At 43.6% G+C, this 25,329-nt stretch overlaps 3 protein-coding genes across 3 annotated transcripts; 1 reads left to right on the plus strand and 2 right to left on the minus strand.

Moving 5' to 3' along the window:
• The first annotated feature begins 98 nt into the window (after nt 1–98).
• LOC131282461 (heterogeneous nuclear ribonucleoprotein U-like protein 1) lies at nt 99–6,731 on the plus strand. The gene is made up of 10 exons (XM_058311936.1): nt 99–580; nt 1,146–1,958; nt 2,038–2,876; nt 2,941–3,063; nt 3,126–3,254; nt 3,323–3,494; nt 3,569–4,052; nt 4,136–4,227; nt 4,833–4,936; nt 6,371–6,731. The coding sequence occupies exons 1-10, from the start codon at nt 184–186 to the stop codon at nt 6,521–6,523; spliced, it is 3,306 nt and encodes a 1,101-aa protein (XP_058167919.1). The 5' UTR covers nt 99–183; the 3' UTR covers nt 6,524–6,731.
• Nucleotides 6,732–15,838: 9,107 nt separating this feature from the next.
• LOC131283381 (calcium/calmodulin-dependent protein kinase type 1) lies at nt 15,839–20,371 on the minus strand. Its single transcript, XM_058312767.1, has 2 exons — nt 20,217–20,371; nt 15,839–18,363 (listed from the first exon to the last, which is right to left on the minus strand). The coding sequence occupies exon 2, from the start codon at nt 17,586–17,588 to the stop codon at nt 16,371–16,373; it is 1,218 nt and encodes a 405-aa protein (XP_058168750.1). The 5' UTR covers nt 17,589–18,363; nt 20,217–20,371; the 3' UTR covers nt 15,839–16,370.
• A 2,231-nt stretch (nt 20,372–22,602) lies between these two features.
• LOC131287738 (uridine-cytidine kinase-like 1) lies at nt 22,603–25,116 on the minus strand. The gene is made up of 7 exons (XM_058316857.1): nt 25,017–25,116; nt 24,483–24,805; nt 24,119–24,396; nt 23,663–23,986; nt 23,189–23,584; nt 23,039–23,120; nt 22,603–22,972 (listed from the first exon to the last, which is right to left on the minus strand). The coding sequence occupies exons 1-7, from the start codon at nt 25,064–25,066 to the stop codon at nt 22,728–22,730; spliced, it is 1,698 nt and encodes a 565-aa protein (XP_058172840.1). The 5' UTR covers nt 25,067–25,116; the 3' UTR covers nt 22,603–22,727.
• Nucleotides 25,117–25,329: the final 213 nt, after the last annotated feature.

A 25,329-nucleotide genomic window follows, 5' to 3' on the forward strand; every position in this document is an offset into this window, starting at 1 on the left:
ATAAAATACACCTTACATTGTAGATACCTTAAGTGCAGCTAGCTTTCGATGAAATATCGAGATTAGTTGTCAGTTTTCAGTGCGTCGCGTGTTGGTGACACAGTTACAGGCAGTTTTCAGCGCGGTGGTTTTCGGCAGTGTCTTCAAAATAGCAAGCCAGCAATTGTGCGTTGCTAAAAAACAATGGATATATCCAAACTTAAGGTGGCTGAGCTTAAGGCGGAGCTGGCGGCGAGAAACCTCGACACGAAAGGTGTCAAGGCTGTTCTAGTCGATCGGTTGAAGGAGGCAATAGAACGCGAAAGCAACGCCGCCTCCAACCTCGCCCTAGTGGGTGATCAACATCATCTTCAGGTGCAACAGCAATATTTGCTTCAACAGCAACAGCAGTTGCAAGCTCAACAGCAACTACAATTGCAACAACAGCAGCAGCAGCTGCTTTTCCAACAGCAGCAGGAACAGCTTTTACTACTCCAACAGCAACAGCAGCAGCAGCAGCAGCAGCAACAGCAAAATGCAATGGCTACTGAGTTACAGGCACAACCTCAAGACCAGGCTATTGAGGATCTTTCAATGCCAAGTGAGTGGAATTCATATCAGTTTATTCGTTTGTGCATCGATAAAACCAAGTATTGCGGTGCAATTTGTAGTTTTTATGGTGTGTAATCGACGAGTTCCGCGAAGAGCGCGCCATTTTGTTTGTGAAGGGAAAAAGTTGGTAGAAAGAAGGGTAGAAAGAGAGAGAGAAAGCGCCTGAAAAGTAGGTACGATTCCCGCTTGCGCGTCCCATGCTTCGTGCGTGTGTGCGTGCCTCGAAGACCAAAACGGTTTTAACCGATTTGAGGACCCGCGGACGGTCATCGAACCGGTTGATATGAAAGTGTGTGCATGTTTGTTGGCAACCAACGATAACAAGCGTGTACGAATTTCGTCGCGCCAAGAAGCGAAGTTGGACAAGTTGTAAACAACGCTTTTGCTGGAGCAATGAACTCAATGATTGTTTTGTAGTATGTTATGCACGAACCTACACTCATTGTTGCATGAAGGTTAAGCGAAATTTTCTTTTCGAAAACTCTCATTTTCCTTATCCAATAGAAAGTTTGCCAATAGTTAATGTTGGTTTTATCTTATCACTTCTTTTTTAGCCAAGAGAGTGGACACTCCAGTTCGACGTCGCAGTACTAGACGATCGATGACACGGTCGCCGTCTCCCACGAACAATTCTGGGGAAAATCCACACGCATCGTTAATGGGTAGCGCGCGTAAACGGGGTCGATCGCGTTCAATGACGAAATCCCCGTCCCCGCAACGGCTAACGAGTGAGGTTCCGTGCCTAGCATCGGTACAGGAGGAACCGGAGCCGCCTGCAGCAGTCTTGACGGAGGAACGGCTGACGGCCGCTGAGGTAACACCCGAGGTTACTCCGACTGTTCCCGTCGAGGAGAATGCATCTGTTGCTGCTCCTGTGGAAGACGCTCATCCACCCAAAACCTTAACCGAACTTGACCCGCTGTTGGAAGAAGAGCAGTCTGATCTTCTCGATGGACCGGTTATGGATATTGACGATAACGATTCACTCGCCGAATCGGAACTATTGGGAAGCGAGCCAAATAATGCGAGTTTTGAGGAAAAACCAGATACACAACAAACAGATTTGGCCGAAAGTGCTGCACCCGTGGAGGAAGCTGCTTCAGCTAGCCAGGATTTGGAAACGAACAATGACGCAGGTACGGCCAAGACCGAAGAAGAACCCAAACCGGAGGTAGAAAGTGAAGCTGACAATAAAGCTACCCCACCAACCACTGTGGAGGAAAAGGCGAAGGTTGAATCGTCCAACACGACTGAAAAGAAGCAGCCTTCGGGACAGCAGGCACAAAATACGATGGTTGAGTTTGTTTCGGAAGAAAGTGAACCACAGTTGGCACCGGAAGCCGGCAATCTATTTACCTTGAGCTGGTGTAAGTAGGCATGGTTACGTGTGAGCAACATGTTACGAGACCTGTTACGAGAATTCTATTCTGCTTATTTTCTTTACAGATGATTCGGATCTGAACCTTGCCATTGACGAAAAGGATTTGCTGTCCGCAAAACCGCTTTCGGATGGTATATTCGGATTGGTATGGGCGGGAGTTCGCGCAACCCGTGGTGTGCTCGGTGGAAAAGTGCTATACGAAGTATCGGTAGGGGATGAACTGCAACCGTCTACTCGATCTCCGCTGATTCCGGAAGGCGAAACTCCGACCCCAGAGATCCGAATAGGATGGTCGACGTCGGTCGAGCGGGCATTGCAGCTCGGCGAGTCTGATCTTTCATACGCTTACGCAAGCTCCGGGAAGAAAGTGGTCGGTGGCAACTTTGAGCAGTACGGTGTGGCTTACGGCAAGAACGACGTAGTGGGCGTGTACTTGGACCTTGATTCAACTCCGTGCCGAATGGAGTTTACGGTGAACCGCGTCCGCCAGGGAGAGGCTTTTCAGTTCGCAAAGGAAAGCCTGGACAGCAAGCCTCTGTTTCCACACATTTATGCAAAGAACCTTGCATTCAAAGTAAACTTTGGCACAGTTCCGGAAGGTTTCCCGGTGTCCACAGAACAAAAGAAAACAGAAGAAAAGCCCAGCACGACTGCCCCCAAAGAAGAAGAGACCAAGGTTGAAGATAAGGTGGAAGATGCGACGGAGAAAAAGGAAGATGAAAAGGTCGAAGAAACCAAGCCGGAAGAAGAGAGCCAGGAAGCAGACACCACCATGACAGAACCAGCAGTGACCGAAGGTGTTCCCTTCGACTCGGAATACAAATTCCTAAACTGTTTAGTTGAAGCAAACAGCGAACTAGTCCTGGAAGGGCTGAAAAGCCCGCTGACTAGGGAGGATTGTGAGGTGCGTAGATGTTTCCTACCCATTTTAGCCTTTTTTGTTTCTTACTCTATATTCTCAACTTTAGCTTATCATGATGATTGGACTACCGGGAAGTGGCAAAACACATTGGGTCACTCAGTACCTCAAAGAAAATGCAGCTAATGCATTTACCTTGCTGAGTGTGGATGGTTTACTGGAAAACATGAAGGTATGTGTTGAGCGAAACGTCTCACCAATATAACACGCGTAAACGCATGGTTTGTGTTTCAGGTTGATGCCAAACCTAGAGAACCATCCAATACGCCCCAGTGGGAAAAGATCGTCAATCAGTTGTCCCGTAACATGACCAGGTTGATAGAACTTGCTTGCAAACGTCGGCGAAATTTTATCATCGATCAGGTAAGATGTTCGAACAGATGAGTCTTATGATGGTGTTATAAAATTGCATTTTTTTTATCCCATTTTAGACGAACGTTTTTGCGTCGGAGCAGAAGCGACGATTGAAAGGATTTGGTGGGTTCAAGACGCGCCGTGCGGTGGCAGTAGTTCCGAGCGTCGAAGAGTACAAACGTCGGTATGAGCAGAAGGTAGCCAAGTATGGGAAGGAAGTACCTGACACGACCCTCAACACAATGAAGGGTAAGTCTGCAAATACAATCGGAAAGTATTACTAGTTATAACTTTGTCGTTTCTTGCGCAAACAATCTTTGTAGCTAACATTTTCGTGCCATCAAGCGTACAAAACTGGTACACCGAGCTGCTGTTCCCCGAGCTGCCGGAGGCAGAGGCGCAGGAGGCGTTGAAAAAGCTGAACGAAGAAGGTCGTAAGCTGTTGCCGCCGCGACGAAACCGTGCAAATCAGTCGAATCGGCAGAAGCATAACAACAACGCCAACGCGAACAACAACTACACGTCGCGTTGGAACCACAATCGTCCCGGCCAGGGCGGAGCACAGCAGCAGCAACAGCAGTATGGAAAGAATCGATACGGTGGTGGACCCGGCGGGTATAATCGCTACGGAGGACACAAGTCGAACGACGGCTCCCACCAGCAGTATGGACACCACCGTGGCGGAGACTACCGCAGCGGAGGTGGTAATGGATACGGGCGGCGGGACGATCATCACCACCGTGGCGGTAATTACGGTGGAGGAAGTGGGGTCAACCGTTACGACTCGTGGAACCGCAACAGTGGAGGGTAGGAATCGAGAACGATTTACTGGTTGATTTATTGTTTTATGTTTATCATTTTATTGCTCTCCTTTCTTTCTACGCTTGCAGATATTATAACGATCGTGGATACGGCAATCGGGGATATCATCAGCAAGATCATGCTAACAATCGCTACGATCCGCGTCGACGTGATCGTCGAGGTGAGTTCCATAATATAACATAATTTTTAAAATTTATTGATTATATACGTAAAATTGGCTTAGGATTATATGCTGAAAAATAGTTACAATGCTAACTAGTTTTAACACTCAGATAAGTGTTTTTATTTGTTGTGTATGTGATACGTTCTATCGCACGCGTTTTAAAGTTCCGTATCTCACACATAGATGGCGCAAGTTTGATTAGAATTTCATCTACCGTATTTTATCGAGTATAGTGCGCATACGAGTATAGTGCGCACCTAAGCCAAAACAAAAGTATTGAGGAGTTCGTTTTGGTTACTTGCTGCTTGGGTAACTTCCGAATATAGTGCGCAGATAGTATTTCATAAACCTTTTATTTGAAAAAAAGTGCGCACTATACTCGATAAAATACGGTATTTTCCAATAATCCCTCCAAAGCTATCTGTTCATTGATGTGTTTTTCTTGTTGGGTACTGTCACTTAGTTCCCACGTAAAATTATTGTTATTTGAAATGTTTTTTTTATGTTTTCAATATAAATAATTATCAAACAATAACGACATAAAGCTTAGCGAGCACAGTTGCCTCCATTATACGATATTGTTTTCATTCCTTTCCCTGCAGGATACAACAACGGATCGGGGTGGAATGCACAGGGCGGCCAGTCACAACAGTGGAATAACTATCCAAAGTCCGGCAACGACGACTCGTGGTACATGTGGTGGCAGGTAAGTGATCGAACGACGCAAAGACGCGCAAAATATGCATAAAACCCTCTGCACGATTGAGAATCGATTGACGTTTGGTTACACATTTCGCCTATCATTCCGCAACGTAATTTATTGATATATTTGCTCACGGATCTAAGCCCCAATTCGATAAACACTGCGAAAATGTGTGCCCAAACCGCTCACGAGCACGATCAACGCACCGCAAATGTCGCCTCTTGCTAGTCGCCTAACCGCGCGTGTAATACAATGTCCATATTCTATGTCGCTGTTACATTTAGGATCATTAAAGAGGACACCGAAGGAAGTCGTTAGCATGCCAAGTGCATGTCCCCCTACCTTTCCGGGGACCCACTAGCTATAGTGTAACACACGGGCCGCACTCTGAATGACAGACTGAGCAGAAGAACGCATCACCCGAGCGCAATCCTCTTTTCCTCTTCCTCGCGCGAATGGATGTAAAAGGATAAATGACAAAGTGTTACTTATGTTACTAGCGAGTGTGTTACGATCATAAATACTACAGCATCTGCAAGTTCGATTTTAGACGATGCACAGAACAGTGCAGCACATAATCTTTCTAATTCTATTTTTCTTAAATATTTGAAAGAGAAAGGAAACATAAATTTAACTACAAATGTGCAATCGAAGGGATTAAGGCAACACAGTCATAAAACGAGAGATAGAACCAAATGCAAACTAGCGAATATAGAAAAAGTTAAGAACACGCTACGGGACGGATCACCCACTACCATAAAGATTCCCGTTAAAAAAAAGTATCCAAACAACATCTGGAACCTCACCATGATCGTCATCTTCATCATCACCATCATTATTGTCAGTTACTCATCTCTTCAACGTCATCTTACTTCCGTTCGATCCGTTTGTTCATGAAGAGAGTCAGCATTCGCACATAGGCATAGACGGACAGTTCGTTACTTCTTCCCGACCAACATGACTCCAACTTTCTTCTTGTCCACCGTGACAGTGGAAGGTAAGGATCACGTTGTGCTTCTTCATTTAAATCAATCCTGTCCAATTCATAATTTAGATTATTTTTTCTATCTAAACTAAATGGTAATGCAGTAGTGTGGTTTTACGTTCGATTAATATCATTCAATCATTAATAATCTTTCCTTTTTTTCCCTTGGAGCGTCCTGATTCTTGCATACTAACGGTATTTTCTTTTTCGCGTCGCGTAAGGGAGTCTAGGCTTGACAAATTGTGCGCTTGTGGCATGTGTTGTTCACTTCAACGTAAATTATAGAGAGCTACGTACGAACGTATTAATCTATTTTTTAACGATTACTTTCTGGATTGCGCGATAGCATTTTATAACCAGCAAATGCGCGTCTCATTCCGTCGCTCATTCAATCATTCTTTCATCTTTTTCCTATTTTCGCCCTCTTTCTCGTTTCTCTTTTTCTCCGATAGTCCAATCTGAATAACTTACTTGGCCCGAACGGAGGCAGCGCCGATGCATCCGCTGCCGCGTCCTCGTGGAATCAGTATGGCAACCAGTCGTCGTCTTCGTACGGTGGCAATTATCATTCAAAGGGTTCGGGCGCTGGTGGCGGCAATGTCTGATTTAGGAAGTCTTAAGTGTGGGAGTTTTTCTTGCAGAGATCGTCTGCATGCGTTTTTTTTTAATGACAACTGAACCTGAATTAATATTTAAATCCGTGTAAATCAATGTAGCTGTAAGTAAGTTTTCCATTTAAGCAAACAATTTTTGAAAAACACCGTAAAAATACAAAAGCGATGTTTACACGAAACGCAAACTCGTCAAAAAAGTTAAAAACGACTCAGCAATCAGTGCTTCTTTGTTTGGAGAATAGTGTAAATGCGTGAGATTCACATTAATGTCAATCGAAGATACCACAGTTCTATATGGCGCATGAAGAATCGCACAGCCTAACATCATTTTAAATCAATTACCAGCAACCATTGATTAATATCTTCTTTCAATCGAAAACAAACAAATAATCAAATAGCTGCTGCGTTTGAGATGGTTTTCGCAAAAACGATTTCTACTTCTTCGTTTATCCCTTGTGGAATTTGACCTCTATCAGTGGGGAGTTCCTGTGACCTATTCGAAGATCCGTGGTCCACCGGTGGTGCCAGACTCGATATTTGAACCCACAGCTTCATGCGTGATTTAAGCTTGCCGACCCCCAAAATAAGCGTTATGTAAAGCCAGGTTTACATGAAGCGTAAATGCTTAGTTTACACGAGGTGCAAAAGACTTAAAATACACGCGAAAATGACAGTTTTGCTGTCATTTTTTTTCGTTTCGTGTGGGCGTTACTATTCGTGAGCCGATCTAAATGAAAGCGCATTCAATGTTGATTTGAGTGTTTAACTATAAAAAAAACACAGCAGAGAGGTAATCTGTTTACCGAAATCTCATCAACAACCATTTTACATCACCACAAACAACTATTTTCCATCCGCTCGCCGACTGAAAAACAAATTTGCGCACATTTTGGCAGTTGGCTGACCAACTGACAGCATTTTACCGTTTGCAATGGTTGCTTTGCGCTTTATGGAAGCTAAGCTGTTCAAATAAACGCGCAAATGTTAAGTTTGTTGTCATTTTTTTTTTGTTCGTTTCATGTACTCTTTAATATTTGTGAACCGATGCTAATGAAATCACAATCAGTGTTGTTGGATGCGCGTTTAACTGTAAACAAACATCAGAGAAGTAATGTGTTCGCCGAAATCTTTTACAAATATTATAAACAATCGCAAACAACTAACGTTCGCACTCAATTCCAGGTGCGAAACATTTTTGCAAAACTGGAAGTTTGACAGCATTCTGTCTTTTTCAAAGGTTACTTTGCGCCTTTTGTAAACCAAGGATACAACGTTTCTGGTTTTCGCATTTGCGTTTTTGCGTTTCATATACACTTCGCTCTACACAAGCACACGATAAAATATATGAAAGTATACAATATACCTACGAATGAAGCTGGTGTGAAATCAAACCATCAAAATACCAACGAACAAAACAAAAACAAATCAATCCTGAGGAAAAGAAGCCTGAATAGAGCACGAAAAGCAGAGCACTACTGAGCTTGTTCTGTTGGAGGTAGGATTATTCTTTGATTAAGTACATGGTGTGCGTTATTTCAAATCGTCATAGTAAAAGCTGTGCCCGAAAGCATGATACAGGGCGAAGCGAACATAAGTATACAATACTTCAGCCACCCTACTACCCACAGCATCCGTTGGAAAGGGTATTGTAGGATCCGGTTAGTGTAGTGTAGCATCTTTCTTTAAGTTTCATCTTTATTTGACATCTGTTCATCCCTAGTTAGCTTGTAATTGAGGTTAATAGAGCGATTGTAAATGGAATAAACGTATGCTGAACTTAAGTTGCTAACGCTCGTGCTTCGAGCACTTTTCGAATTCCATCAGCACCTTCAGCTGGTTCGACATTTTCTTACGCAGTTTTCGCCACCACTGTATTGGAGCGAATCGTTTCTAGTAAATAAGAATGTTTCGCTTTTCTCTTTTTCATAATAAAACGTACAAAACCGACTGTATAGTTTTTCTGCTAGCTGTTAAGGAATGAAGCGAGCTCAGAACAAGAATCATCCTGCAACAATCGGTGGGTTTATTTTTTCTGTTTGACCCGGTGCGCCGCGAAGCCATCTGGAACAAGTATTAGACACCAAAATGACAACGTGGTATTAGTGTTATGAGTTAAATTAAAACTAAATTTCGGTTCGAACCACAATACAAACCAATGATAATGGCGTACTATTGCTGACTGAATGCTAGTTCCGTTAGGATCGAACAGGGTTTGCGCATGGACCCACGTGTCCGTACAATCAAGGATAATGGGCAGCACTGCTGGAGCAGGCATAAAGATTCCTCGTACCATCGTTCATTTTAAACTTCTCGTTCACACTCATGAATTCCATTCCCACTCTTTACATTTACCTCCTTTAGAGGTTAGAAGGATTTTATTGTTTGCCAAGATCTTCGTACTTATTATTGCAACGACTTTAAATGGGCAAAATTGGCTGAGGAGACAGATTTTAGACCATCAATTTCTCTATTTATGAAAATCAAAACCAGTCGAATGTGCTGTATCAAGCGGTTGTGTTAATGTATGGATGTGGCTGAAAAATGGCTCCGCTCTACTTGATCACTCCTGTTTTAGTTTCCTGCTGTGTAGTGAAAGGTATTCTGGGTTTTTTTATGTTCATTCATTTCAATAGTCTCTTAGCAAATGATAGCCGTATGTTAGCTTTTGATCCCCTAAAGAATACCTTGGTCCCAAAAGAGAACAAATTAGGACTCTACATTAAGCAGCACTCTCGTGGTAAAAAAAATGCCGACAATTAAATGGAGAATCTAAAACGAAAACACACAGCACGTGTAAAATACTACCAGGGAAAAATTTCTTTCGTAACGTAACCATAATTCAAAGGAAAAATGACAAACAAATATTAAGTAACAATGCGTATAAGTAATAACCGTATAGATTGACCGGACGGTGAACGGCGTGTAACGGTTGCGAGCAAGTAGAGAGATAGTAGATTGATTTTGCAGGTTTAACATAGGTACACAAAAATGTCGCTAATTCGTAAATAAACTTAAGGTACAAATAAACGAACCTGTCCATACCTACCTTCGTGTAGTTGCTCAGCAGTGTCCGACGGACGAAATACTCAATTTCGGTGATTTCAGGACTAAATTGATGCTAACTGATCGTGGTTTGTGCTGCAGATGAGATGCACGTTTGCATTCTAGGTGCCCCTGACGTTATGGTAATAATTTTATGGTCCATATTCGTGCAAACAATATTCCAAACTTTCCCACCATAACGATCGACGGTGATCGTGACTTTTGGCGTGCATCATACTATCAAAATACAATCTACCAGATTTTCGCTGGTGAAATCATCCGCGTGTATGTTACAGAGTAGTTTATTTTGAACACCGTGTACTTTAACATCCCGTGCAAGTGTAAGTAAGAGCACCCAATGTTTATTTTAAAGTACCGGCATTAAAAATAGCTCCCAATAACCTCATGCTACATCTATCACACCGCATTTATTATTTTATCGATCTCGCGATTTGTCGATCGTTTAATTATTTTTCTAATTCACATCTTTAGTTTTGGGATGTTCATTTCATACAATAAATAAAATGAAGTTATTTTATACCTTTGATTAAGTTTGGAGTAGTGTCTGATTTTGTGTGTTAATTGTGTCATATCTACAAAATTTTTTTTTTTCAAATTAAAATTTTATCCTGAATAGCATATTCTTCGCAATAAATTTTCACTAAATCATAGTATTTTTTTTTTTTTGTTCTTCAATCCGGTTTTCGGCGAAGTCTTTCCAAACCGTGCCATCTACCCTTGCAGACACTATGACCAGATCATATGCACAATTCATTTATCAGGTTATTTTCATCAGTCGGTTATCTGTTCCCTAACCTTCTTGCCTTTACCATATGTTTCTAAACCTAACCCAATAAAATCTTCTTCTCTTATTAAAGAGCCCCAAAGTAACACCTCCCAGTGACCTCCAAGTAAATGTTATCATAAGCCACATATGTGTAGGTCGTTGGACGAAAATAGAATAACGAATCTTTCACGCGCTGGCCGTTCACCATGCAAAACGAATTATGATGGCTTTTATTTAACGTTTTCGGCGTTAACCGTTTCCTCGGCGGTAGTCGGATGCCCTCTTTTCGGATGGGCGTTTTGTACCTACCTGTACATGCTTAATTCGCTAACTAAAAGTTGCCAATTTTCACATATAATGTTTGTTAACACCTTCTCCCACCAAATACAAACGATGCCACATATCTAAACATTGGCGGGAATATTTTGGCCGGAGTTCGAAATAAACCGGTCTTTCCGTTTGCTTTACGGACAAAGCCAGTCAATGCTTTAACACTGACGGTGGACAATATTTTGTGAAAACTTTTTCAGCACCTACGGGAACTATGTTGGTACGAGTTATAAAGTTCAGCCATACTTGCGCGTTTTTACTGATGGAATCTGATGTATGTAATACATATTGTATATCAATGATGTGTTGCAGGATTTTGAAATGATTCTTGATGTGCTGTAAAATTTCCCCACATAGCGACATTTTCCATTTCCAAACGGGTTGGTTTATCGTGGCGAGAAGGATAATGCGATCGTTAGAGATGGGTTAGTAGATAGTATGGGAAATTGATTCATACACAAATATTTCAATCCACAAATGGAGAAAAATCCGCTCCGCAATGTAGAAAGAGCCAAAACATATCAGCTAAAACATATTTTTGTTTCGAGAACGAACAAATTAAATGAAACAAGAAATATATAACACGTACAATCAGAAATTGAAATGCAGCATACAACGTCGAAGAAAGAAAACTCAAATTTCTTGGTTTCAGTTACACAATGAACGAATTTATTGAGATTATTAAATGCCATTCAGCAAGCAGCATCTCGTATAACCAGATTATTTTAATATGTTTTGTTGTTGATTTTTTTTTTGTTGCTTGTAGTCAGCTTAAATTTTTCGTTAATATGTATATATATATGTATATGTTTTGTAGCTTTTACTATAGGTTACCCCGTTTTCGCCGTTTGTTTTAACCATGACATGTTGCTGAGCGTCTGAAAATTGTAAACCCAGTCAAATGATGAATGATAGAGTGGCCTAAACGATAAGTTCGCCCTTTTGTATAATGCTTCCACAAACTGTAAACCTTCTCTGCCTTCTGCACGCGTTAGATAGTTTTGCCAACCACTGTCAGGCTCTCCCATTCTCGTATTCTATTTTTCCTAGCATTTTTTTTTTATCTCCAAGTAATAGCAGCCCTCCATTAGAAGCAGAGGAACAACATTTAAGTATCCGCTGTGTTGTGTTTACAAGTACTTGTTGCATACCGCATATCTGTTTTACCCTTCTTTTAATTATCGCTCTTAATATTAACACCTACTTATCTAGCACTAAGTTGCTGTTACTTTTTCTTTTTTCTTACTTTTTTATAATATAGATCACATTCATAGACCACATAATAAAATTATTGTATTAGTTGAACGTTCTATCGCTTGATCGCTCCGCTTACATGTCATATATCATGCAATTTCATGTTTTCAAACAGCTATTTCTTGTTTTTGTTTTTTTTTCCAATGAACTTATTTACTCTTGTTTCCCTATTACACCGCTTTGTTTGTGTGCTTCCTTCTTGTTCGTCTGCTATGCATTTCGCTTCAAATTGCCTTTCCGTTCATGTGTGCAAAAGAGATATTTCCTGGTTTTTTTTTTAATATTTTTCCAATACACAAAATTAACCACCATTCCCAGCATTCATTCGGCGGACTGGCCAGACTTTACCAATATATCTGCTTGTTAAAACGTACAAGTGAAAAACAAATTCTTCCGCTTTACTTGCGACCACTTTCTGATCGACGTTCCTGTTTATTTCGACGGTGGTTGGTTTATGGTATTAAAAATGCTTAGATCCACTATTTCTGTCGCCCTTTTTTATCCAACTTTGTTACGGACACGCTGGTAAGTTTCGCTATCGTCTTTCGCCTTTTTCATCTTTAAATATACAGCTTGCGCCGTTGCGATTTTCTTTCCAACTTTCGATCTTTACAATGTGTATCTTTTTGTTTAAATGATTATTTTTTGTTTGTTATTTTTGTTGTGTTTTTGCTATGTTCCTTTATTGTTTTTTTTTCAACTTCAAACAAATCAACAATTACTCGCGTTTGGACGATGGATGACGTAAAGTGACGGATCGTTTAATAGTACAACTTTGTCACGTTCACACACACACACACACGCACACACTTGCATGCACACATACACACACACACACACACACACACGCGCACAAACATGGACATACCTTCTGTGCATGTACAACACATAACAAATACCGAATCTGGCAAGAGAAACGGCTCTAAAATATGACACAATGCTGCAAAAAAAACCCACCGTTGATATCGACCGAGAACACCATCGAGATTTTGTAGTAGAGATTCAAATTTGCTTATGTTTGTTTTACTTCTCTTTACACGTCTATTACCGTGTTTTTTTGCTACTTCGTTTTTTTTGTACCGCGTAATTTTCTTACGTTTTCTTGTTTTGTTTTTGTTCTCTCCTTTTCCTAGCTCTCGTTCATTGTTTCTACTTTTTCTAGTACCGCAGCCTCACGTGTTTCTCTTCCCATTTCCGCATTTTAAACCAATGTCTGATATTTTGTCTGTGTGTGCATATGTGTGATCGTGTTGTTACGTTTTTGTTTTGTTTAATATTAGATGTTTGGTGGACGAACCCACGGATGAAACAACATCGACTGCAACAGCATAGATAATATTACCAACAACAACATCATGACACCGTGTGTGTGGCCATGGAAAACGGAAAGCATAGTGCTTATGCTGTAGGAACTGAATGCGTGCAGCAACACAAAACGTTTTGTTACTTGTTTTTTCATCTGCTATACCATTTTGCTCTATCGTTCGCATTGCTTAGCTACTAAAGGATGAACGCTGCTAGAGCGGAACCCTTTTCCGCTTTTCCCTAGCTATGGTCTAGTTGAGTGATGTGAAAGGATATCGAAAAGGAAGAATAAGACAGGGAATGCAAACAAAACGAACAGAATTATGCTGGATGGCGTTACGTATTAGTATTGGCAAACGTATCGCAACTGGAATGTTAGTAACCGCTGGATGCCCAGTACCACCTTTCGTTTCAAGTGCTGTTGTCTTCTGTGCTTTACTACTCTACGCCCTGTGGCACGCCAACGTGGGCCGCGTGAGGAAAGTAAAAACTATACACGAAAAGCTTCCTTTACTTCTTTGCATCCTTTCGCACAATCGACACCGCTTTACTACACTCGGTGGCCCATACTTTTCCCGTACCGCATTGGCCCTTTCACTGTACATTTTCCGTCCGGGCACTCCTTTCTATCGCTTGGTTATGATAAGGTTGTATTATTTGCTTTAGTTTTCCATTTTTTAACGCAGCTCTCTGTTTTCCCACTTAAATGCGGATCAGCGTTTTATGCTTTGCCTAAGCCGTGCTGCTGTTCTTCGAGCTTACACAATCAATCACCGCATCTTTTCAATATCAAATGACAGTAGTTTTAGTTTATTTTACGTTCCTATATGCATAGCGCTGTCTATTGAACAGGTTTATTTTTCTACCATAAGAAATTTACCTCCATATTCTAATGATGTTGTTGTACAGTTTTGCCTCAGACGATGAACGATTGTTTCTCGTACTTGCTTCGTCCCTTACACCACCGCATAACTATTAGCTGGGCGCGGATAAGCAGTATAGCTTGCTGACTCTGGCTGTCTTTAAAAATATTAGTTAACGTACATCAAGATGACGGGCGCGGGTGATGCTTGTCGGGTTTTCTGGTTTAAATTTTTATTTTGTTTAAAATATTGCTCCTTCGGGGGTTCTTTTTTTCTGCGGCCGCGAAAGGATACGCCTTTTGCTTGGGAGTTTGTCTACATTAGTTTGTTTTGTTGTGTTGCGCCTTCATATTGGTTTGTGTTTGTTTATCACGTAGGAATCACCAAAAGCTACATTAACAATATTTATTCTAGCCGTTGATTCACAACGTGGACTCATCGCTTCACAAATGAGTCTTTCTAACTTGTTTCTAACAAACTCGTTTGATGTGACGTCGCCTGATAAGCATAACGTTGGATAAGGGAGAAAGGATGTTTGTTTTCTTGTAAAAAGAGAAATAAAGTTTAAAAAAAAACGTTAACCAGGTTAAATAACACAGGTAGTTAAGTAAATTACGCAAAAGTAACAGAGTACAGAGAGATTTAAACGTTACGTCATGTCAGTGATATGGATGCGTTATTATTAAGTGTTCAGTTTGTCCAACACCTCAAAAATGGTAAGTTGCGCCACGTGCCGGAGGGAATTCATGTTCTTCTTGTTTCTCGTACGTAAATTGTGCGTTGCGCGCACAACACGATGTACTAGTAAAATCGACGAGCTTTTACACACGCAATAAAACATCGTTTTAAAAGCTTTTCAGATGCACTACGCAGCCTTCAAATATTTAAGATTAATCTTCAACCACCCGACCAACCCGATGGAATTACGCTAGCATTAAACATAACTTTCCTGACCTGTCAACAATCGTTAAGTAATCGTAATAACTCTTTTGAGATTAACAATCTATATACGAGAGAGAGAGAGAGTGAGAAAAAGTCGAGAAACATCGGAACAAATAAATGATAAAAGTACAATCTAAATTAACTCTAGTTAGAGTAGTGAATGTGAAATTTCCGTCTGTTCCCGCAAATATCAATGATTCATAAATGTCCAGTCACGGACTCACAAACGTAAACTATACCGAGGGAGCTCTAGAAGACTTAGCTCAAAACTCTTCCCGAATGCCACTGATATGGACAAAGGAACGAATAGTAGCTGCCCCGTTTTGTTGCTAAATGTTCCATCCAAGTCATGTGCTTCAGGGTCTGGCCACAATGCCGGCTGAACGCACCATCGTAACAATTAGACCCGCCTGCTGTAAACCTAACGATAATGAAGCATGTAAATCTGGTGTTGATCAGGAGCATGTTTGTGTGGTTGTTGTTGTTGTCATGGTAACGAAACCTAACCGATTAACATCAAAACCGCTCAAATTGGCAAGCAAAACTAGCTGCTGCAGCAAACCTTGAGCTGCCGAGAGAGTATAAGGCGCCCTTAAAAATTAACACCTAAATGCACGATTGATTAATGTGTGTTGTGTTTGCTTTTTGTTTTTGTTTTCGGCACAAAATCAGACGCTCGGAGTGCGTTTGGTTTAGTTGTTTTAAGTTCAACACGCCTCGGGGTTAAAAGTTAAAACAGATGGATTTATCGCTCATTCAGTGTGTTTTCAACCGGTGGTACAAAACTTTGCCCTTGCCATCGCAGAACGGAACTGCTACAGTCCCGGGAGGGGTCGGTGGTCTGCAAAGACTCCAAGAGTCGTTTGAGCGGAAGCGTTTTTGTTTTCCACTCTCACAAACAGAAGAACACGGACTGCTCAAGTTGTGTCGAACACAATAGTGCATTTCGAGGGCGTATTATCCGACATTATTTCCTTTTCCAAGCAAAGCATAGGTTGACGATTGAAGTACCACCGTAGGCTACAATGTGTCAGTGGTTACGTACCAGTCAGTGCATAGGGGCACTGTAAAACATTCCGAGAGGTAAAAATAAAGTTAGGAGTACTGCAAACATCTAACAAAATATAAAGTTAGTTACAAACCAATACAGTAGGAGGAACTGCTGCTTCGTCAGAATGTGCCATAAAATTAGCATAAACGGAACCGACCGGCGCTCGCTCGGTACGCTCATACACTCCCATTCCTCTCCCCACGTTGAACTTTTGTTGTGGGCCAATGGGATATGGGGGCTAGTTGCATGCGTCTTTTTCTGTTTTTATTTACTGCTAGAGGCAGTAGTATCTGTTTGCCCTGGTTGCTGATGTTCGTGCTCGGCGTTGGTGCCCGTTCCACCGTCGGCGGAGGGTGCGTTGCTTATCCGCGACGCACTACGCCCATATGCACTACCCCCAGTGCCGCTGCCCCCGCTGCTGAGGGCCATTCGTTGCATCTGACGTATGACGGTGGCCGCATGGTAGGCCTGTTTCCAGCGCGATTTGGCGAAATTCTTCTTAAGCTGCTCGGAAACGGTACCATGAATGTTCTTGCTGCTGGCCGCGTTGCCCGAAATCCACGGATGCGCCAGTGCCTGCTTGCAGCTAAACCGTCGCTCCACGTTCACGCACATCAGCTGCCGGATGAAATCCTTGGCCGAGTCGCTGATCTCGTCCCAGTACGGCGAGTCAAACTCGAACTCGCCCTTCAGTATCTGGGCGAACAGGTTGGCGTCGTTCTCGTCGTAGAACGGCGGGTAGCCGCACAGCAGGATGTACGAGATGACACCTATACTCCACACGTCCACCGCCTTGCCGTACGGCTTCTGGGCGAGCACCTCCGGTGCGACGTACCCGGGTGTACCGCACGCCGTCGCCATGAAGCCCGAGTCCTCCATCTTCGATAGGCCGAAGTCGCTGATCATGATCTTGCTGTCCTCCGCCGGGCTGTAGTAGAGCAGATTCTCCGGCTTGAGGTCCCGGTGCACGACGCCCTGCTCGTGCATATAGTCGACCGCCTCCAGCACCTGCCGGATCAGGTTCGATGCATCCCGCTCCGTGTACGAGCCCTTCTCGACGATCCGATCGAACAGCTCACCGCCAGTCACCAGCTCCATGATAAGGTAGACCTTCGATTTGTCCTCGAATGTTTCGAGCAGCTGCACGATGTTCGGATGGGCGAAGCGGGGCCCACCAACGAGGGGCGGCCCGGTGCTGTGCACACCGCTCCCATCGCTCCGTACGGCACTGAAGCGCTTCAGCACGCGTATCTCGTTCTCGAGCGAATCTTCTTTGCCCTTGAGCGCCTTCTTGTCGATGATCTTCACCGCGTACTGTTGACCGGACTCCTTGTGCTCGCACAGCCGCACCTCCGAGAATGCGCCCGTCCCGAGCAGCTCCTTGATGACGTACTTGTCGTCGATGCTCGGCAGCTTTTCACACCCATCCTTCACGTCCTTGCGCACCTTTTTGCCGGAATCCTTTTTGCCGAACAGAGGCATACTGGCGCCCAATTCGTGTCCTTACGAGTACTACACCCTTCTTCTCTCAAGGCAACTAAATTATGCCTATCCTTTGATGCTTTGGCACCGTTTCTTTGCAATCCTCTCGCCCGCCCTATCGTCCGTACGCTTTTCACCGCTCCTAGGGATATTTTATGCCACAAACTGTCCTTCAAAACGCCACTGGGACCGCTCGGTTGGGCGTTGTACCGTGGTCCGATTGTTCCTACCAGTACTACAACACTACTATCGCTACTCTACTAACTCCGACCGGTTTTGCAGGCAGTACACACGGTTTATGATGGCCGCATCGAGGTAGCGATACACCGTGTCCAGGCTTCACAGAACGCAGAGCCGTTGCCACACAGCTCGGTTTCAGCAACGATAAAGGACAAACCAAAGAAACGAATCAAAAGAATTGGAACTCTTTTACTCTTCACTGGCAATCATGTAGCCTTCCTCCTCCCCTTAGCCTGCTATGATGTCTTACACGGTCAGCATATATATTGTTTATGAAAATATGAGCCTTGCTTAGTGGTCTTATCTCGGGTAGCTGGAACGTATACTACCGTTTTACGTGTGCGCCGGAGCTACAGGACAGCAATAAACACGCGCGCACCAAAGCACACACAACAGGAAGAGTGGGACACTGGGCGAGACACACTGCACAGACAGAGAGTGAGAAAGCGAGAAAGGGAAACTCTAACGCAACAGGCACAACAATAACAACGACATGTCACTACTGCTGATTATGCCCCGTCCGTCCAGCAGGATTCTGTAATAGAGAAGAAAAAAAATGAAAAATCCGTATCAGAAAAATGACCTGATTACGCTGGTGAAGGAAGAGAACAGTTCTGAAGCGAAAACCGACATGAAATGAAACGAAACCCCTCAGCCTGCCTCGTCAAATCCGGGATCGATTTCACGTCACGCGGGGTGAGCGCCGCAAATAAATCGAATGAAACAATAAATTCAACAGGTTGAAGGGCATTACTGTGGGCTTCTTCGTTTCGTTTTATAAATATACCCAAAAGGGTACCACTTAATCACCCGGGGACTGCGCCCATCCCGTGTTGGTGATGGAAGCGTGTGGTAATGTTTTCCCGGCGCCGAACACATGTTTCCGCGTGATAAGCGTGACTTTTACTTTCCCGGAAAAGTTGTTCCCTAGGAAGCAATGTGTGTGTGTGTGCGTTTATTTGTATTTTTCTTGCCATGTTTCAGACATTCAGATGGCGCCACCCGACTGGGTTTGGATGTTACGGCAAGTAAAAGCACGTGCCTACTGTTCCGTATCTGGCTGTTGGAAGTTTCTTGTCGTGTCTCTCGGTGGAGCCGTCTCATGGAAGACGAGTTCAAAGTGTGCCATGACCAACAGACTGACTACTAGACGGATGACAACGGTTGCTACTACGCTCTCCCTTCTCCACTGCTCCCTCCCCCGTACTACTCCATCCATTTCGCAACCATATTGTCACGGTTGGTGGTCGAGGCCGGCGCGTACACTACTAACGCACACACAGGCTCACGCCGTTTGCGCTACACGGTACGTGATCAGTGCAATTGGAAGGTTTCACAAGCAGCATCCCTGTGTCAAGGCATAGGGGGGTAAGAAAATAAAAAATAAAAACAATTAATTTTGGGGTTTGGAGGCTACTTCGCGTGGGGAATTAGTTTGCTGCTCGCTTGATGAACCGAATGTGCTCTGACGTCATTCGCGGGGCACAACAGAGTGGTGGGGGGAGAGAGGACGTCATGTTGGAAACGCGAACGCTATCGACGCTGAAATGGACTTCAAAGGGTCAAGCGCGTGTATGAATGTTCAGCGGAATCCCCTGGCGTTTAGATCTCCCCACCCCTCTGGTGGCTCCCCCCTTCCAATGGAACCAGCAGCTGGTCCCGATTCGGTACGCAATGTCACAGTGTATTGCTTCCGTCGTCTCGTCGGTTGGCAAGCCAAAGTTTCGCGAAAGAAAAAGCTACCTCCAACAGAAACAATCCGTACTATAACTTTCAATTTGCCATAAGGTCAAATTTTCCCGTCTTCCACTCCCAACCCCTACAAACCGTACTTTCACGCGAGACAATCCAAGACCTTTCCAGCATCGAAGAATACCTGTGTGGCTGTTTTGTGTTTCTTTTTCTTATTCGTGTTTCGTGCGTTCTACAATCTACTCCCCAAGCAAGAAAGGAAGGAAGGTAGGGCGGAACGGCTTTGCAGGTCGTAGACGATAATCGATAATTTGTTTTTAAAAAATTCCGCATTCTCTACTTTCACAGCTTCAACAGCTCCGGGGTTTTAATATGTGCGCGCAGACGGCAATCCGAGACCGATGGACGAACGGACGGACGGACGGACGGACGGACGGACGGACATATGCACGTGTGCCCACACCAAATAAACACTCCTCTGGCAGTACGTGGAGCATAGATGTGTATGTGAGCATAAATATGTTGTATCAACCCATTGCCGATATATCTTGAAATCTTCCGCCCGTGTTGGAACATTGTCCAATAAAAATTCATTAATTTTATCACCCTCCATCGCACCAACGACACTGTTGCACTGATCCCCCGGACTTCTTTTCTCTTCTCTTCCCCCAAAAGGAAATACGACTGCGGACGTACCTAGTAGTGCCCGTCGAATGTTTCCACGTACTCGCGTACACGATTGGGAACCGACTCGGTTCCTTCGCGGGCGGGCGAAAACAACCCGCACCGAAACGCACCTCCTCTTTGGCTGGGCTCACACGGTAATCTTGTTTCGCATATTCTATGCTGCCCACTTTCCACCACACCACAGCGCTGGACCAAGTGAACGGAGGACAGAACGGGTACGACAAAAAAATATACACACACGCACACACGCACACACGGGTCCACTATTTTGCGAATTCTTGTTTGTTGTTTTTTTTGTTGCCTTGCTTCGTCCAGCTATGATCTTTTACTGGTTTGCGGAGGAGTGAAAAGTTGCTAGCTCACCGTGCGGGAGAATCTGATAATGCTGCGACACTTTAGCAGCAAATCTGGGACACACGGAACGAAACAATCTTTTGCATGCTTTCCACGAAGTTAAAAAAAATGAAAGAAATAAACGAATGTCTGCTCAAGGAACGGGTACCCGAGTAGGACTAAGCAGCTAGACAACTTTCATTTGGATAGCGCGCAGCACTTCGCCTTGCAGTCACTGAGGTGGGAGGCAGAAGAAATTGGGTAGGAATTCCTTTCTCACTGCTGCACAGACTACACAGCCAGCGTCGTCGCCACACGGGCACGGGGAACGGGCGAGAACGAGAATCGTCGCGGACAGAAGATCACAGCGTGACAAACGTGAAGCCTGTTATCAACTAGCGACGGAAATGTTTTGAGTCGAAGCACTTCCACACAGCGCACAATGTCAACGCATAGTGTAGAGCGTATCGATCTGCACCCAGCTTAAACGGGGCGTTCTAGCGAGCAAAGGAACTGTGAAGCACCCAGTGACTGAGTAGCTCAATGACCCATCCAATAAGACTCTATCAAGGAGTTATGCACGTACCAATTGAAAGACCATTGAGATTATAGCCGGTTATGAAACTGATAACGCACGAAAACTACCGAAAACTATTGAAAATGTTAACTTAAAACTAACTTAAAACAGTATAACTTATTAACAACAGACAGAACAACATACGGAGGTTAATCGAACAATAAACATAAAGCCGGACCTAGCTGAATAAGTTGTCAACGGCTCGTTGGGTTGCTTCCTAATTTGGTAGAAAGAACATGAACATGGAGAATCAAACTAAGTGACACTGCGAAAAGAGTTTCTGGAAACATACAAAGGAAGGCCGAATTTCAACACTCTGACGTCCGGATACACGCATAAATGTAATAGCTTCGTATTAGTTTGCATCCGATCACATCATTTTGGTGAGCTGCCAACGCTGTCTCCTAACACGCTCCACAGACTACTGGATGTAAATAAATATCAAATGGAAAGTAAACAAATTTCACAGGGCGCGTTGCTGTTCGTATGTAAATTCTAATAAAAATTGAAAAAAACTGATCAAACAGGGCGGTCAGATACGGAGGAACTAGTGCAAACGCGCTGGTCGTAAAGCGTTGCGACACCGTGAATTGTACGGACGTCAAAGAGTTTATAAGAAACACTTTTATAATATACCATGCCTCATTTGCATTGTAAAACCCGCTAGGCAGCTCGAAATATCGTCCTCAAAACGTCCTCCGCGCGAACAAACGTCCTCCATTTTTGTATGGGGACGAAACAAAAGGAGGACGTTTTTCGAGCAATCGTCCTCCTTGTCCTCCTCACCATACAAAACTGCTCGATGTTTGTGTCATGGAGGACGTTTTTGAGGACGATTTGCTCGAAATTGCCTAGCGGGAATACAATCATTTTTGAAAGGACTCTATTCCAATCCAAGGGATCCGAACCTAGTACGTTAAATCAATCAATTCATAATCTTTACATATATGGCCACCACTATCGCTGTACAGACTGTCGGTTTGTTCGTGTCGCTATCCTGTCAAAAGGATGCACTAGTTAAATACACGTTTTAGCCTCCACACGAACGGAAGCGAGGAAAACGATAAATTTAAAAAAGTAGTTTTTACTTTCCCTTCCACCAGCTTCTTCTCATTTGGAGAATTATCTATTTATCTTTATCTTCAATGGTATTTTATTCAATCAATCAAAATTTTCTCGTGCAGCAATACATCTTACTTCCGCCATGATTTTCTTTACGAGGCGCTTGCCGCTCGTGCACAACATTATCAAATACAATACAATATTCGGCAAACCGTCGGAACTGGAAGTCTTTATTATACAAGACGTCGCTCCAACATCTTTGTAGAGAATTTTAACAGTGATAGTGTTGGAAACAAAGATTGCGAAACAGCAATAATGATGGAAACCTAATTATTTTAATTCACATAACCTAATGCTACATTGTTCTAATAAACCAGTAAGATAAAATAAAGGCAAGTAAAATTAAGTATTCAAAGAGATATTAGTTGTCCTATGTATCGGAACATGTCAAATTTAGTTTTAAGCATAACAGAAATTGCGCAGAAGAGAAAAGTTTATTGCCTATTTCGCAACACTCACTTTCTGACTGCACCACCCTCTGTTCCGGGTTACTCATACAGCAAGTTCGGGTCGGTCGGTTCAGTACCAAAGTAACGATCGCCAAAGTTGCCTATGCCGGGGATGACGTAAAACTTTTCATTGATCTCCGGATCAAGGGCGGACGTAACGATCTGAACTTTTGGAAAAGCGTACGCTATCGAGTGGACACCAATTTCCGCCATTAGCAACGACACCAGAAGTATGTTCTCCTCGGGAACATCGTGATCCAATAGCACCCGAATGGCCATGATTGCTGCAAAGATTAATTTAGATTTGAATTAACGTTATTAGAAAATAACGGAAACAGCAAAAAACCTACCTGCCGCTCCCGTAGCAACGGTGGCGTCCATAAGTACAACACGGTAATCTTTTATGTCCTTTGGAAGCCTTAAGTAGTACAGCTGAAAAGAACAGTAAGAATGAAGGCCATTGATTGGTCGTTGCCTTTTACTTTTAGTTGCGGTCTTACCTCTGGCTCTCCAGTAAGTTGATTCGTTTGAATTAAAATCTTTCCGATGCGGATGTGCTTGCAGACATCACTTACAGCCTGCTCCATGGTTTCTCCGGCACGCAGGATCGATACGCCGCAAATCTTTTGACAAGCCAAACGTTTACCCTTGTACGGTACGTTCTGCGGTGTCTCGACTTCGACCGCTCGGAACGGCAGTAAGCTGAGTGCATACTCTAGTACCAACCGAATCAAGCGCTTCGAATAGAATATGAACTCATCACGTGCTGTGTTTGCATTGCGAATAAACGTGTGAAGTCCTTTGACCTGCGGGGTGGTTGGGAGCAGTTTCAGCGAATCCGGCATCGGTTGCCCAATGTACGAATGAGCCAACGCCTCTCTTAGTTTAAACCCACGCTTTAAAAAAAAGATGAAATAGAGGGTATTTAATTGCAACGAGCACGTCCCGGCATTGCCAGTAAAAGACACACTTACCAACTGCAGCTGTGTGTGTACGTGCTGTACGATAAGCTGAATTGCAACAATGTTGCTAGAACCGCGTGGCACTATAATGTCAGCATGTGCCATTGTGGGGGCAATATAGCAACTGTATGCCGGCTTCACCATGGTCGAATATTGTTTAAGTACACCTTCCAAATCACGTCCACGCTGCTGGATGTCTCGCTTAAGGCGTCGCGCCAGTCGGATGTCTGCGTCAGTATCGACAAAAACTTTCATATCGAGCATCTTGAGAATTTCCTTGCTATGGAACGTTAGAATGCCCTCGAAAATGATAACATTTGCGCCGTACATGGTTTTCTGCAAAATTACAAATTTAGTTATTTAATAAAATAAACTGAAACACCCATGCATCTCCCGTACTTCGATATTAAAATAGTGTGTAGTTTTAACTATTGCAAACCCCTAACAATGCGTTTTTTTTTTGCTTACCGTATGCTGTTCTCTGGAGTGCGAGACAAAATTGTACACAGGCACCTCAACCTTTCGACCTTCCTTGAGCCTTTGCAAGACATCTTTCATCAACTCCAAATCAAAGGCATCCGGATGATCAAAGTTGTACTCATTGCGATTTGCCTGTTCATGCTGTTTATCGTTAAGTATCTTGTAGAAGCAATCCATCGACAACAGAGTAACCCATGGTACGTCCAAGCTTTCTATGATCTTCTGTGCAACGGTAGTTTTACCCGATGCACTTCCGCCACAAATTCCTTTGCAGGTGGTAGTAATGTGGAAAGAAGAAAAAAAACAACTATCATTAGTTAATTGTTTTGAACCGGTTTTGCTCGTGGGCTACCTATTACGAACGGTTCCACCTGCTGACCAGCGCAGTTGTACCAGGGTGGCCGACCCGCCGTATAGATCGTACGATTGTTCGAGCGAATGATAGCTTCGTTCGAATTGATGGTATTCTGATTAACGGAAGTGGTCCGTTGACGACGTGGTTTCGGAGAGCGAAGCTGCGAGGCGAACGAATTCGAACGTGTCGTTTTCGATGGCACCGTGGCCGGCGAGGCCGGGCAGCAGTCCGGGGGGATCTCTGCATCATATCCACTGTCGCTCGAATGTACACCAGTGTTGAAATCGAGGACTTCGCACTCCTTCGGTTCACTTGCGTCACTGTGAAAAGAGACAATAATGTGGCAACGCGGAAGGTTTTTAACACCGTATCCTCAATTAGCACAGCATCAAGCACAAGCACACACGTACGGCACGCACGGTAATGCGTATTTCGCTTGTTTCGGGTTTCTCCGTTTCGGTACAAACAAAGCACCGGCAAGATAACGCCACCAGTGCGAATCGTTGACCCACTTTGTTATCGATAAATTACCTGTCGGATGATGCAGAACTTGGTGGTGCATTAAGCTGATTGACCGACATATTTCTCTTTTCACAAACTAGCGTGCAGATTCAATTCTGTGTACGGCACGATTTGACATCAGGAAAAATACCTGCCGTGTGGCGTATGTTTATAATGGTCGTTCTAAATCTGCTCTCGTCAGCTGTGCAACCGGCTCTTTCGACAAAGATTACTACACTGTAGATAAAAGGGGAAGTTCGTTTCAAAACCGTTTGTACCTCACCTTTTCCTTTCTCCATAAAAACAGCTACAAGGGTGTTATTCTATTGCAATGTTTCTATCA

Source organism: Anopheles ziemanni, chromosome 2 (assembly GCF_943734765.1).
Source record: "Anopheles ziemanni chromosome 2, idAnoZiCoDA_A2_x.2, whole genome shotgun sequence".
NCBI lineage: Eukaryota > Metazoa > Arthropoda > Insecta > Diptera > Culicidae > Anopheles > Anopheles ziemanni.

Coding starts and splice junctions, on each gene's coding strand:
- LOC131282461 (XM_058311936.1), top strand. CDS start 184: ATGGATATATCCAAACTTAAGGTGGCTGAGCTTAAGGCGGAGCTGGCG. Junction 3,064..3,125: donor GTTTACTGGAAAACATGAAG/GTATGTGTTGAG, acceptor TTTGTGTTTCAG/GTTGATGCCAAACCTAGAGA. Junction 4,228..4,832: donor GCGTCGACGTGATCGTCGAG/GTGAGTTCCATA, acceptor CTTTCCCTGCAG/GATACAACAACGGATCGGGG.
- LOC131283381 (XM_058312767.1), bottom strand. CDS start 17,588: ATGCCTCTGTTCGGCAAAAAGGATTCCGGCAAAAAGGTGCGCAAGGAC.
- LOC131287738 (XM_058316857.1), bottom strand. CDS start 25,066: ATGTCGGTCAATCAGCTTAATGCACCACCAAGTTCTGCATCATCCGAC. Junction 23,585..23,662: donor TACACACACAGCTGCAGTTG/GTAAGTGTGTCT, acceptor TTTTTTTTAAAG/CGTGGGTTTAAACTAAGAGA. Junction 23,121..23,188: donor AACTTACTGGAGAGCCAGAG/GTAAGACCGCAA, acceptor TGTTCTTTTCAG/CTGTACTACTTAAGGCTTCC.